This window comes from Pipra filicauda, unplaced genomic scaffold, assembly GCF_003945595.2.
Source record: "Pipra filicauda isolate LSUMZ 115617 unplaced genomic scaffold, ASM394559v2 scaffold2_size9829703_pilon, whole genome shotgun sequence".
NCBI classification, from domain to species: Eukaryota; Metazoa; Chordata; class Aves; order Passeriformes; family Pipridae; genus Pipra; species Pipra filicauda.
The window spans coordinates 5193328-5209028 of NW_024104421.1; the positions used below are offsets into that span (position 1 = coordinate 5193328).

General features: G+C 40.4%; 1 protein-coding gene across 7 annotated transcripts in view; it reads left to right on the forward strand.

The window, feature by feature from the left end:
• The window catches only part of BICD1 (BICD cargo adaptor 1), a 177151-nt gene that overhangs the window by 132230 nt on the left and 29220 nt on the right, over nucleotides 1–15701 (forward strand). For all 7 annotated transcript variants that reach the window (XM_039383273.1, XM_039383270.1, XM_039383271.1 and 4 more), the window contains exons 5-6: nucleotides 4149–5243; nucleotides 10705–10856. In XM_039383273.1, the coding sequence (XP_039239207.1) occupies nucleotides 4149–5243; nucleotides 10705–10856 (1247 nt within the window). The remainder of the gene's footprint in view (nucleotides 1–4148; nucleotides 5244–10704; nucleotides 10857–15701) is intronic.

Below are 15701 nucleotides of genomic sequence, written 5' to 3' on the forward strand. Positions count from 1 at the left end.
ATCATCTCTGACTTAAAAGCTTATTTATTTTACATCTCTTAAACAAAGAGGCAGCCTTCTAACAGTCACTAGCCACAGACTTAGGACCCCAGAAAATAAGTATAGCCATTTTGGCCATAACATCTTTTGGTGCTGGGCTCCAGTACCTCCATGCCAATAGTCACCACCATTGCTTGGCATTCTCATCCTGTTGAAAGGTTATGGTTTAAAAAGAAGGATTAGATCTAGATGAAAGCCTGATTTCTTTAGATACTGAAAAGACAGACTGCAAACTGCTAGTGTGTGCTTTGTAAAAGGTGGTCATCTTCACTGTTGAGCTGCATCAACTCGTCTTGGGTCATACAAATTAAATGTGAAAAATTCCTCAGAAGTTTTCCTTATAGATGGGAGACTTAATCCGGTTCAAGTTGACAAAAAGTCTTTGCCACGTAGTGTTCATTCAGCCACATCTCAGTATTTGGTACATGCTCCTCTTGTTTTGTCCGAAGAGGCTGCACTATGACAGAGTTCCTGAAAGAACTGACCCTTTTTTGGGAACTACTTTTAGTCTATAGGACAGCAAGTTCAATTTTTTGAGAGAAGCAAACTTCAGATTTGCGATTTTGTAAGTGTGTGTGGCAAATTTTTTTAGGTCCCCAATCTCATAAGGGAGTCTTCACTAGAACAATTAGTATGACAGATATAATTCCTTCTGCAGCTTTAGGTTGCTGCTGCTTCATGAGCTGTGCTGGTCTCTAGGAGGTATCTATTTGCAACTATTCCCTTTCTGTATTTTATATCCTCAAGGTAACAAATGTCTTGCTGAAAATTCTCATATTCTGAGATTTTTCTCAGAATAACTCAAGGCTTTCTGGTCTCCCTTCATGTTTGTTGTCCAGTGCCTAGGACTCCTCTCTTCTTTCTGTGCTCATGCTTTCTATGTTCCTGAGGCCAACATCATATTTGGAAAACTTATCTTAAGTTCTGTTAAGAAAGGAAATTAAAAAAACCCTCATGCAGCCCAGTCTCTGACACTCTCTGACACTCCTCTTCAGCTTGTACTCCTCGTGCCTTGTACTCTCTGGCAAATATGATATGGCTGAGATTCAGGGTTCTTAAGCTGAGTTCTCTTGTTTGTTCCAAACTCCTCTAGGAATTGTTCACTGAAATTCTGATATTATAAAAATAAAAATTTAAAAAAAAAAGGTGGGTAAAATTGGTTTCCATAATTGCAAACTATAGAGCAAATAGGGAAGAAAATCTCCTCAAACTGAAATCTTTAAAGGGGAGAATGCATTGCAAAATAAGTACAGCTACTTTTGAATTGCTTTTATTTTAATTTTAAGATTATAAGAAGCCTTTTTGCAGCTACCAGTTTCAATACCAAAAAACCCTCCCACCAACTGTACTGAAAAATAACTGCAATTCCTGTAAGTTTGCTGTGGTGGAAATAAGAGTGTAGTATGGTTTAGAACAAGAAATATCATTACCGTACTTGGGAACAGCAGAGTCATTAATATTCAAAAGGTATGCTCAGGGCTGAGCTGGAGCTTTGGGGTTTTTTCCCTGGGAAATGGGAGTGTGCATTTAAAATTTTAAATGGAAGCGGATTAGCTTCTATTACTGGGCCAGAATGAATAACATTTAGTAGATCTATGTATTTCCTTTTGCCTATTGTCCAAGTTAATATATGGGTTTTAAAAGTCACATGTTTTCTCTGGGAAAAATCCTTCCTATTTGAAAGTAGTATGTTTCCAGGACACATTTATGTTCAGTAGAGAAATTATCATCAGGATTCAAATTAGCTCAGTTACAATTTTTCTTCATGATAGAGTATGATGGCTGAGATCAGTAATCCTTCAGGATCAGTTCTGTCTGATTAATTTAAGCGGGCACTGAAGCACTGTGCTGCCTTAACACCCAGTTGTTATCTCAAGGGAAAGGCTCTCTAGCTCTGTAGGCTCTGTATTTATTTTTACACCAGTGCAATCTGCAGTGAACTACCTACTTTGGTGTGAACATACCCACAGTGGACCCACACACTTTATTAAGCCAACTGCCTTTGTTGTGTTCTTTATTATCCGTACAATTTCTCACTATGGTGAGAAAGATGGTCCTTTAAATTAGCCAAAACACAGATTTTTTGTGAATATGCATTGCTCACCTTACCAACCTGAAGGAATAAATACCTTTGTTATCTGACAAGGGTAATATATTTAACACTGAAGCCTTCAGGCAGCTCAGTGGAAAAGAACCCAGGAAAACTAGGGAAGAGATTTCTGCTAGGTTGATCTCTGAGGTTTCCCAGGATAGATCTGACCAAGAGATCTGTAGGAAGTGGTCACCTTTTAAGAAGATGCACTTGGCAAAAGGGAATTTTGCCATATTTTGGATTTTCTCAACAAGAGTGGACTGACTCTTGTCAGTGGTGGGGTCTGAGCAACAGTGAGGGTGAGAGGCACACAGGGACAGCAACAGGGGAACAACAAATAGAGAAGGGTACCAAAATACTGGTGGTTCTTGGCTGTCTTCTTCTGCATAGACTATGTAGTGCCAAAAATGGAACACCTTATATCTAAAGAGATAGATTCTTCCTGATTCATGAAATAATAATGTGGTTTGGCCCTGGTTTTTAAATTCTTAAGTCGTCAGTCCCCTGTTCACAAAAAAACTAGGCTGATTTTTTAAGATGTTTTTAACATGGCTTCTATTTTTATTCATACAGTTTCTGCCTGCAGTTGATTTCAGATTCTAATGGAGGCCATGTTTTGAAAGCCTGTCTGTAAAACCAAGGGATCACCATATGCTTTAATGTCTTAGTACTTCTGAGCAGCAGCCACTGCTCAAAAGCCTAGTTTTGAGAAAACAGGAGCCTGAATCACTGCTTGGAACATTTTTTGAGATGGCATTAATACCCTCTCAGTTTCTAAAAGGCTTTTCTTTTCCTTCAGTAAGATTCATGGTGGCTAATTTGGCTCTCTTCCAAACTACTGATAGGGAAGGAAAGGTTTGGTATTTTTTTTTTTAAAAGGTTCTTTTCAGAACTGAAAGCTTTTAATTCTCAGAATTAGTAATTCCACCGCTCATAAAGGGAATGCCATTTTCACTGCATGTATAAACACAGGGCTGAGATACTGCAGCCGCAGCAAAAGAGCAGTAAACTTGATAGGCCCAGGGTCCTGTGCAAAAACCATGAAAGCAAATAGGATCCTATCTCCCTATACCTTCCTCTGCTTCCCAATTCACAGCTCAGAACAGGACAAAGGCACAGGAGAAAAGTTGGGGCATTACACTGAAAACTTGAAATGCTAGTCTTTCCGGAGTTATCATGAGTAGCAAATATGTGAGCAGATCAAACTTGTAAGTTTGTCTTGTTCACTTACTTTAGGGTACTATGCATTAAAACTTCTAGATGGCTGATCTTAGCCATCTAGAGGTGTCCTCCATGACCTCTTCTCTTGTTCAACATCCACATTTATATGTGGATATTCAGAAAGGAATTTACTAGGTCAGAACCAGTGGGTTGTTAGTGATACCACAAGTCCTGCTTTTTCTGGTTTGGCCTTAAACAGATGGACTTCACTTACAGTTAAGTGGCTGGGGATGGGGAGTCCTGGGAGTTGCACATGCTCAGTCTCCTGATCTGTGTTACATTTCCACACAGCAGGTTATTTAATCTGTGGAAATGTACACAGCTATTTCTTTACTGTATTTGCCATAATGAAAGTTTGCAACAGTTCAAAGATATAAATGAATATTGTGAAGGACTGGTAGAACTATTAATGGGAAATGTAAATTCAAACTCTATTGAGAAATGTGTGTGTACCAGTAGAATGGTTTATAGTTGACAGTGATGCAGTTCCTCTGTTCAAGGGAACATATGTCCTAATAAATCACTCAGTGCTTAGTAATTCTTCAGTGGGCAACATGTAAAATTGTGACCTAGTGATATTGCAAATTGTAGCAGAGGCTGGGACTTCCCAAACCTCTGAGAGTTCCATGGATCTATGCCTTAATTTTATGGTTTAGGTGTATATGGCTAAAATCTCTCGAAAGCACTCGGATTGTTTACACCTTGTGGGAATGGAAGAAATTAATGTGATTTCCGAGCTTGGTATTCAGCACGGGTAGGATGAGATCCTGGGTTTCTTACTTTGACTCTGTTGCAGGTGGAGCGAGAGAAGGCCATTCTCCTGGCCAACCTTCAGGAGTCTCAGACGCAGCTGGAGCACACCAAGGGAGCCCTGACGGAGCAACACGAGCGAGTCCACAGGCTCACGGAGCATGTCAATGCCATGAGGGGACTGCAGAGCAACAAGGAGCTGAAAGCTGAGCTCGACTGTGAGAAGGGCCGAGACCCCGGCGAGGAAGCACACGACTATGAAGTGGACATCAATGGCTTGGAGATCCTAGAATGTAAATACAAAGTAGCTGTTACTGAGGTGATAGACCTTAAAGCGGAAATCAAAGCCTTAAAGGAGAAATATAACAAGTACGTGGAAAACTACACTGAAGAGAAGGCCAAGTATGAGAGCAGAATCCAGACATATGATGAGCAGGTGACAAGCCTGGAGAAGTCGACCAAGGAAAGCCAGGAAAAAATGGTTCACATGGAAAAGGAGTTACAAAGGATGACAAGCGTAGCAAACGAAAACCACAATACCCTCAACACTGCCCAGGACGAGTTGGTGACATTTAGCGAGGAGCTGGCTCAGCTCTACCATCATGTCTGCCTGTGCAACAATGAGACACCAAACAGGGTCATGTTGGACTATTACAGGCAAAGCAGAGTCACCCGCAGCGGGAGCCTGAAAGGACCGGATGACCCTCGAGGTCTCCTTTCCCCACGACTTGCCAGACGGGGGGTGGCATCACCCGTAGAAGCCAGGACCCCGACCGAGCAGGTGACTAAGGAAGCCCCAGAGCCCGGCAAGGAACAGAGCCCAACAAAAACACCTACCATTTCTCCTGTCATCACAGCCCCTCCTTCCTCCCCCGTCTCTGACACCAGTGACATCCGCAAGGAGCCTATGAACATCTACAACCTCAATGCCATAATAAGGGACCAAATCAAGCACTTGCAGAAGGCTGTGGATCGGTCGCTGCAGCTGTCGCGCCAGCGGGCTGCGGCTCGGGAGCTGGCGCCCATGATCGATAAGGACAAGGAGGCCTTAATGGAAGAGATACTGAAACTGAAATCACTCCTGAGTACAAAGCGAGAGCAGATCGCGACCCTGAGAGCAGTGCTGAAAGCCAACAAGCAGGTAAGGCGTTCATAAAACAGCCAGAAAAGTGTTATTTACACGGGTCGCTTACAAGCTCTCCCAGGAGTATTTTGGGAGTGAGGTTTTACTCACAGCCTCTCACTCAGTCACGGCAAGGGCAGACCTTTGTCCCCTCCCTCCCCGCCTCCTCTTTAAGCACTTTAGCTCTGCTTTTCTCATCAGAATGCAAGAGGCTGCATCATTGTTCCGGGTTGCCTGTGCCTTTTCTCATCTAAAAAGTGCAGTGATCACCACATGGGGGCATGAATCCTGGTTAACAGCTTGGCATACTATTAGCTGATGACAGTGATGGGATGCTGAAATTCCCAATAGTCAGCTATTCTGAAGTTACAATTTTGAGTTTAATTGATTGTTGCATCTGTAACTGCATTTCTAGGGTACTGGGGATTTTTAAATTGCAGCAATATTTCAACATACGTTGAGTCTTTTATAGCATTTCCCCCCCTCTGATACAACACATGTTAAATATTAACTCAAGTAATTAAATACCATCTCTAGCTAAGCAATAATAGCTCTGAGCAATTATATGTGGGTTTTCCGTGTAATTAAAACGTAATTAAGATGGAATTTATGTATATGGGTTTAGATTATGTGATTCCAAATTAAAGATTTTTCCCATTAGCATAGAACTATCATTTATTTTTTGCTACTGCCAGAAAATCTAGCTCAGTCTCACTCTTGTATTGCTGTCAGAAATAAAGCATTATCCTAAGGTGTGCTCACTGAAATGGGAAAGATAGATTTGGTGACAGGGGAGCTGCTATTAACTAAAACTTTATTTATTGGATAGCAGCATAGATATTGGTAACTGTACAACTGGCCACAGAAACTTGCAATCTGTTCATGCAAACCTAATAACAACTTCCCCAAACTTCCAAGTTAAAAGACATAATAATATAAAGGGAAGGAGCAATTTAAAGTTAGAGTGGGGAGAGTGATTTATTATATGCCAGCCTCCAGTGGTGGGTGTATCCCAGGACTCAGAGTACATCTCATGTTCAAAAAACCATAAGTTGAGATTCATCCATTTGAGCTCTTCCCCTTCAAAAGAATAAGTTTCTAAGCAGCAATAGGCTGCTTTTCCCTTGTGGATTTCAGTTTAGATGAGCCTACAGAGGACATCTGGTTCAGTTTTTCATGTTTTCTCTGTAATCACAAGAGCTATTCTTTTAAAAAAAAAAATAAATGCCTTCCCTGAGTCATGGTGAAGCTGACATTAATATGAAATTTTCATCCCTTGCACAGCGTGGTAAGACTGCTGGTGCCAAATGTAGCAGTGAAGAGCTGCAGGAATTCCTTTCAAAGAGATAACCTGGCCCATCCTCAGCCTCCAGAGTGGCCACATCTCATCTCATTGTGCTCTGTAGCAATACTATTACACATGAGCATAGCCAGATGTACTGTAAAAATGGCAAGACCTGGCCTTCCTAGAGCATCTCACCATTCAGATCTGGGCAGGGGGGTGAAGACCAGCAGCAGACCCTGGGTCTGATAATTTGGACTGTACTTAAGTACTGAAAAAACACCCTTAACTGGGGAAGCACAGGTGCTATCTAGTTACCACCAGTAATACTGTCAAATAAGCATTTTAGTCTTAGGCTGGGCTTTAAAAAGGCTACACAAAACTCTGTAACATGAAAAAAGAGCAAGATTTGCTCTAAGAAGCTGCAAACCTAAGACTGGGAAAATGGATTATTAAATCTATTAAATCAATTACTCAAGAAAGCAACGCACAAAGATCTTGCTTGTTTACCTTGTCTTCATTTATGTGTCCATTTGTTTGTAGCCATAATTACCATGTTAGCACCAGATTGGTGGAGCAAACATGTACAAGTAGCATAAATAAGGAAATAATATCAAATTAATGATGCAATAACTTTTAGGATCAGTTCAATAATGGGTTTGATTTTGATTTCTAGTAGCAATGAGAAAGCAAAGCTGGCTATGATGGGAATTTAATATCCTGAAGTTCTGATGGAGAACTGATTGGTTGTTTTCATTGGTAAATAATTTTATGAGAAGGAGTCAGCACGATTTTCACAACTGCATTAGCAGTAACTATGGTGTCTTCAGCTCCTGTAACTGAGATGCTCTAAAAGTCCTTCAGAAAAAATAACTTGATAACCCCAGACATAGAACCCTAACTACAAACAAATGCCCTGATATTATATAGAATTTCTTTGGGAAAATGAGGCTCAGTGAAAAGACACAGTACCATGTACAATTTTAGCACTAAAATAACAAGCTAGTTTTCTACTTTCTCATATGAAAAAAAAGAGCACTTACCACTATAGGATTTAATATTCATTCAGCAACAATTTTTTTAGTTGGTCTGCTTCTCACACTGCTGATGTAAAGTAAATGGGATACTAAGTCATCTTAGAAAATGAGATTTGTTCGTGGATTTCAGGATGAAGGTGGCAACCTTTAGGCAGCAGAGTTTAGGCAAACATCTCTTCTTTAAGGATAAAGCAGTGGGATGAAAAGGATGCTGTTAGTTTTGGCAGTGCTTGGGGTCCTGGGGCTGGGATGTCATCACCTCAGCCTATGCAGCTCCGTGGCTGGGTTTTGGGGACAGGGAAGGGGGCTACGCTCTGTGTGTCCCAGCAGTCTTTTTTTTTTTAGTGTTTCACACCCTGCTGGAGTCCAGGTGTTGGAGCTTTCTGCTCCCTCCCAGCCTTGCTGTCAATTCTGGGTGACTTCTCCTGCTCTGCAAACACTACATGCTCTGTGAGCCGTTAATCCTGTGTCTGCAGGCGGCTCACTGAGAGACTGAGTAGTCATTTGCCCAGTTCCTCAGCATGACCGTTCTGACAAGAGTGTCATTAGCACCTCTGCTGTCTTATTGCATTATTTACTTTAGTGAAGAATATTCATGCATTTTTTTCTGTGTTTTCATCTTTTTTCTTGTGCTCCCCATTTACTCATTTGTTGATCAGAGGTTGCATTTTTATGTGGAACAAAGTTCTCTAATTTTTCTGATAGAATTTTGGCCTTAACCACAGCTTGAAACCAAGTGCTTCAGAAAGAGCTGTTAAAATCAAAGCCAGGTCCTGGGCATCTGCTTCCTTCTGGCACCCACTACTTGGAGATGCAGGCTCTTGTTTGCCCCATCCTTCCTTTCTGAACACTCTCTGAATGCACCATTCTAGATTATCTAAATCTAGATTATCCCACAGAACTGGTTTCAGGCACAATCATACATATATGGCTCAATGGGTACAATTTTGGAGATTGGCTGAGGTGGGGAACAAATAGAAATAATTTTGACAATAGCTGGTGCTGGAAGAAGAGTAACAACAAGCTGTGGCTTCAGTTCATTTTGTCCCTGTTGGTCTTGGCACAGTTCAACAGTCCAACTGTGTAAATTACTGGGTTTACATGGAATATGTAATCCTGCTGCTGAAATAATGCAACAGTTAAAAAAAAATAAGACTAGCATTAGGTGGTACATATCTTTAACTCATTTTCATTCCTAAATGACAGCAAAAAAATCTTTAAGTGAATCCTGTGTTTGAAGCTGAGGTATGATAGGTTAAGGGATATGGGGCTGTATTTCTCTTACAAAGCAAAGATGTCTGAATTCCTGCCTTAGGGGCAAAGCAGAACTCATTTTGAGCTATAGAGTCCACCTGTGCCCTCATAAATCACTTTTACCTCATTAGTGACCTGAAAATTCAAACAAATCTGATTTAATCATAACTGTTAAATAGGAATTTTTTCCTCTGATGCGCTATTTCCTGGATTTCCATTCAAAAAAGTGGATTTATTAAACATAGTTAATCCTTCCTCTCTATGTTAATTTATGACTGTACATTTTCGGTCATGGCTGAAAACAGAAAGAAAGCTGATGATTTCTGCTTTATCCTGCCAAGGCATAGGATGGTGTCTACATTGAACCAAAGCATATATCAGCAAGGTTAAAAAAAGCTGAATGATTTAAATATATCCCTAACTGGTTGATATTTTTAGCATGTATTGTTTATGATTTCAAATTTAGATTGGAAAAACACATCTATTTAATATGGCAGGTGGTTACTACTAGTGACTTTTTAAAATCTCTTCCCTTAATGTAAATTAAGAGAAAGCGGAGAAGATATTATTGGTTAGTATACAATTTAAATAATTTAAAAAATTATTTTAATGCTCCCATTGCTAGCTGTGCTATTTCCCCAGAGACAAATTAATAAAATTGTATTTTGATAGGAGATTCTAATATGTCCTTTTGTTAAGAGACATTGCTAGTGGGAAAGGTATTGAGTTTCAGAAAACTGAGTTTAAAATCAGTTTCCAGCTGTTTGGCCATTACTATATTTTGTCCTGTTCCCTTGTTGATTGCTTTAAACTAATGTTCTCCTACACTTCTCTCCCCTGGTGATGATTCAAGAATCCACAAAACCAACAGGGGAAATTGATTGCCTATATGAAATGCTGCAACTTATTATGCACTAAACAAAGTGAAAAAAACAACCATAACCCTCTCTGAGTAAATGTAAAGGGAAATAAATTTTCCTTCATCTCATTCAAAGGCAATAATTTTAAATGTCTTAAAGCAACAGTAGGTATAAAGCCTCTATAAAACTGTGTATTTTGAATAGCTTCAAAACAATACTAAACTCATAGGTAAAGCAGAAAGTTCAAGTCTTGCAAGGATAAGACAGATGTAACTATTAAAAACAGTAAGGTAGTAAATTAAAGGAATTTAATGGACGAAACAGAAAAAAAAAAAGAAAGGAGCAGCAAAAATTTAGGAATAGGACAAATGCAAATCCTTTGCTTTCCTGTTAAATGACAGTTGTAATTTACAGGGTTTTTTTGGTTTGGGGGTTTTGCTTTTGTTTTGGTTTGTTTGTTTGTTTGTTTTTGTAGTGGTTAAAACTGCCAAAATAATGCTAGTTTGCACAGCAGTAGGCATTGCCAGTTCTCAAACCTAAAAGCAAACTGTCAGGTCCCGGCTGTCCCCACGCCCAAGGAAAGGCTCAGCTGGCAGGAGGCATGAGGCCAAACACTTTGGGTCATAACTTGGCTGCAGAGGCTGAGCCTCATGTGCTCTGCATCCTGTTTGCACCATGGCCAGGGGACACACCTGCTTGTTTGCTGCAGCTCAAACAACATGGTAGCAGTTCCTTAAGCTGCAGTAACATATTCACTTGCCTGAGTCCTCAACATGCACCTGCACAGTTTTGCAGAGACACTTAAAGTGTTGAGTTGTTACCTGTGCATTGAAACGGGCTTTGTCCTTTCAGCTACTTTCTCCCTTTCCTGGTTTCATGGAGTACAACTTAAAAGAAGACATTAAAGTGTGCAGTACAACAACGATCAGGTCTAACTTCATTTACTGTGTGAATGAAGAAGAACATCAAAACCAAAATCAGACATGGCATCTTAGCTGTTATCAGATATCTGGCTCATAAGCATATATCCTTGTTTGTGTTTTTAGACAGCTGAAGTGGCACTAGCCAATTTGAAGAATAAATATGAAAATGAAAAAGCAATGGTGACTGAGACCATGACCAAACTACGGAATGAATTAAAGGCTTTGAAGGAAGATGCAGCAACCTTCTCATCCTTGAGAGCAATGTTTGCAACCAGGTAAGGGAAGTGGTGTCACCGTCTGGCTCAGAACTGTAAAAACAAATACGTGTGTACTAAGTGACAACAGACTTAGCCGCGTGTGTTGGGTGCTTAGGAGGAGAGAGAAATTATTTTCTGCAAGGTCAGAGGTTTGCTGTGTTGTCGTGGAATTTTGGTGCTAAAAAAAATCTCCAGAGCAGTTAATTAGGGGTGAGATAAGAAAGGGTTTATTTTGCCAAGGCTAAGATGTTACAAGATGTGCGCAGGCCATGCCTGAGATGTTACATTTTATAATACCATCCATCCAATCCCAGATGTGTCCACCCTGTGGCCTTTACTCTGGTCCGCCCTGGGTCCACCCCCTTAAAATGGGTCTGGGGTGCATTTCGGGACCCCCTATTTATCCCACCTTCATCACCATCAGAGCACAAAGGGTACATAGTTACCTAATTCTTGACCGTATTCTGTGGTTTAGGCCCTGATATGCTGTTCTGCCAACAATCTAGGCCTTGACTTGACAAAAGACTAAACATCTCTGCTGTGTTCAGGAGTAGGATTGATATAGGGAGCATAGAATGGGGTAAGAGGGTTAAGGAATGTATAAACAAGGGTGCTAGAGAAAGGGATAAGGGACAAAGGACAAAGGAGGGAGGGGTTGCTGCTTTTAAAACCTACTTATAAAACTTACAAGTCTTACAAATATTAGAAAAATAAAAAACCATTAGAGACTTAAGGCATCAGCTGCATGAAGGTGAATGAGTCCTAGAATGCACACTGCAAAACTTGCAAGCTTTCAAGTGCTACTGGAGCTGCGTGTCTTGGAAAATAAAGCTGGAGAATAGCAATGTCAATACAACCTTGAGTAAATTGTTATAAATGCCAATATATGCTTGCAGTATATTTGCATTTATAGAGCTTTTTAAAGTGGAAATCAAATAGTAGATTTATGTGGCTGATTTTCCCATTCAGAAGTACGCAGTGATTCTGTCATGTAAAGCTATCGTACGGTTAATGATGATCTTCAGAACCCCATGTTTTCATTACAATGAGATTCATTACTTACCACTAGTAAAATCTATTTCATCAGCCAGCCTATGCTGTAATCCAGCACTAATAATTGTAAGGCCACTGTAATTTCCCACTCCAGCATGAATTCTTATTTTCTCTCACTGTGATTTTCAATTTATTATCTTCTCTTTCACAAAATAAGTTTAACTGATCTTCTGTATCATAGTTCATCCTGGCAGGACAGTAATTAATCATCTTTCATCTTTCCTTCTCCCACACCTTCTTCAGAGGAGCTTTTGGTTTTACACTGAGTCACAGAATCAAGTGGGTTGGAAAAGACCTCTGAGATCCTTGAGTCCAACCTATGACCGGACAACACAGTGTCAACTAGACCATGGCACTCAGGGCCACATCCAGTCTTTCCTTAAACACTGCCAGGGAAGGGGGCTCCACCACCCCCCTGGGCTGTCCATTCCAATGTCTAATCACCCTTACTGTGAAGAAATCCTTCCTAATGTACAACCTAAAACTCCCCTGGTGCAACTTAACACTATGTTACCTAAAAATAATTTTTTTTTAAAAATCCAACATTTTCATCAATAAATTCTTAATTCACAAGTACACAAGCAAATGATTATCCTAAGGAAATTATTCTGTTAGATTAGGACTTTTTTCCCCCCTTATGGTCAAACACAGTGCAAGTTTCTTCTTTGTGCTTTAGTCCACAAATGATAAGATGTCGTACCTCATGTCAACATCTGTCCCTGTGGTATATAGGTGCTGTCTCACCACTTCCAGCTTTCTAAAGTCCTTTGTTGCCTAGTCACAGTGGCTGCAGCAGCTGGGAGAGGTGGGAAGGAAAGAGAAGGGACATTTATGTGTCGTGACATTGGTGCTGTGTACAAATTCATCATAGGTTCATCGTCAGAAGAGTTCGCGTAGTGACATAATGGAAAAGAAGACCCAGCTCAGCAGGTGGTGTGAACCAAGGTAGCCTGATTGATTTAATTGGCATCTAAAGATTTTCTTCGAGAAAGGAAAGCTGTGTGTGTGTATTAGAAATGCATGTGTTGATCTTTACTTGCAAGCTCATTACTCTAGGAGATACATGAATGTACTAACTCTGTAAGACTCCCTGGAAGGCGGCTAACTCTGGAGGAGAGGAGTGGCATCGTGAGCATAAAGCAAACAAGTGTCTTGCATGGAGCATAAATCATCAACCTACGAGGTAAAAGTAGTTTACGAAGATTTAGAAGTTAATTAAAGGGAATGTTAGATTGCTGGTGTACTGAATGCTCCTTACCTTATTTGGGCATCCTGAGTGCAGACTTATATGGGTTTAAGGCATATCCTAAAGCTGGTGGGAGACAGCAGCATCTCTTCCATGAGAATTAGGCTTAAATGATGCCATTGATCCAGGAACCTTTTCTAGATGTCTTGTGTGTAGGATGCAATGAAGCTTCTATTTCTCTTCAATGAACTATAAAAGGAGTCTGGCTGACTTACTGAGTTACAGATTTTCACTTTATAAATGTCCAATGTTATCAGAGATAAACCTCGACCAAAGCATCTACTGCTGTTGGTAAACCCCATGCAGTAGTGATTAAACACTCAGTGTATGGCCTATGGAACATATACCTGCCCTTGAGGTCGTAAGTTTTGCCAAGTATTTTCTGAGCAGAGTTATAAAAGATTATTCACTACAAGGTCTTGCACATCAGTGTGCTTCTATAGATTTTTCCGTTGTAAAATATTCATTTTCCTTCCTTAGCGTGGAGTTTAATGGCCTTTATAATTAAATCAGTCTTCCTAAATGTTCAAATCATTGACTCATTCCAAATAGTCCATTTCAAAGAGCATTTGTTTAAATGACAGTAAGCTGATACATTCTAGAAGTCTGTTGAAGAGGAGAAATCTGTTTGAAAATACAGGACACGTAAGATTCTTGTGCAGTAACATTAAATGCAATAGCAAGCTCTAGCATAAAAAAGCAATTGTTTCATCTTTAGTTGAATAAAACAGTGGTTTCCATGGTTACAGTGCATCACATGGTACTTACTCCTGAATTTGTACTATAGGGAGATCATCCCTCTGATAGTAGGGTTGTATTAAAAATCTGAAAATGATTGCATATCCTGTTTGATAGAACAATATCCTTTCACTTTCATAAACCATCCTTTTCTGCTCATTTGGTCGCCAAATGGATGTTCATTCTGGTGCTGAACTGTATGGTTTCTTCCTTAAATGCACTGAATAAAGGTCACAACATGTTATAAGGAGGGCACAGGACATCTGTTTCTGGTCTGAACAGCAAAGATAGCACTTATCTCCAAAGCTCCCTTATGCAGAAAGCAGGAGTCCTCCTTTTTATGTGTTTTTCCCTGACACTTGTTCATCCTTCCACTCCTTAATTTCTTTCTTCAGTTCATCTTCCTATCAAAAGTCCTTCTGTCCTGCTTGTACTTCCACTTTTCTGTTTTTCCTTCTGGGACTGCTTTTTAACTCAGTCCAAAAAATTGATTCTGATCTCTACAGCTTCCTCCTTCACTTTTGTGATCCCTTTCTGGGATTTATTTACTTCATACCTGTCAAGAATATGTCCTCAATATAGTCCAAGCTTTCCTTTCCCCTGCCATGTCTCAGGAAAAAAAACCACCAAAACCATAAAAAAGTCTCTTCTGTGGGATACAAGGGTTTGGCAAAGCAGAGTTGAAGTTTCTATTTCATGCCAGAGCCATGTGTAGCCCACCTGATTTGCAGCTCCTGCCCTTAGCCTGCTCGTTTTATCCTGGGCTGCTTCTGGTATTCCCAGACCAGAGAAAATGGTGAGAGCCTTCCCTGCCCCTCCTGTTGTTTCCCCTCACTCCACCCCTGAGCTGCTGACCCAAGGTGGGAGCTGTGGGAGTGTGAAGCAGTGAGCAGCGCTCATCCAGGGGAAAAATGAAAAATAAATAATTAACTCTTTAAAACATTCATTTTCCAATCTAGAGTAGATGTTGCCCTGTGAGAGGAAGGGAAGTCCCATGCTGAAGGAGAGAAGGAACTACTTTTAAAGCAGGAACCTAAAGGGATTCAGGAAGCTGATTTTACTGAGTCCCTACACATGCTTGCTTTCCTAGTCTAAAAGGAGATACTTAAAAGGAGAGAACAGGAAATATTACTTCTGATATTGCCATAGTCCTGACACTGCAGACATGGATCTTATTCTTCATCCATCAAGATGTTTTCTTATGATTAACATTTAAAGGAAAAAGTGTGCTGAAGAGATGGACTAGGAAGATTGGACAGGTCCTGGAGATGAGGAAACTTTTATGAGCGCAAGAGAATTCTGATTATATGGCTAGAGCAGGGAACTGTCACTGGGTTTTAACTCAAGCTCTGCTGTGATTTATGTTACCTAAATTACGCATAAGCCTGATTCGGTATTTGGTTTACATTCCTAGACGAGAGAGGGAGATGCAACTAGAAATCCCTTAAAATCCTATATAAGCTTCTTGGATCAGTTCATACAAAATAAGTGGGCTTATGTGTCTGTCTGCTTCCTTTCTGAGACAAGAGAAATGAGAAATAGGTGAAACCTTGACTTTTGCTCTGGCAATAAGTAGACCAGCAGACAGCAGAATAACACTACTGGTTATTTAATAGTCACTTGTAGGCTACACCTGTCCTGAGGCGAGGGAAGAATTGGGACAGAGCTCCGACTCAGGAGGACATAACTTAACTTTTGTTATTTACTACTATTTGAGTCCTTCTGGAAGGCTGTTCAAAGCCCTGGAGCATCCTGGAGCCCTGCTCGGAACACAGTGGTCAGTATCATGCCAGAAGTCATGTCTTTGAGGAGCTCTTAACCTTTTT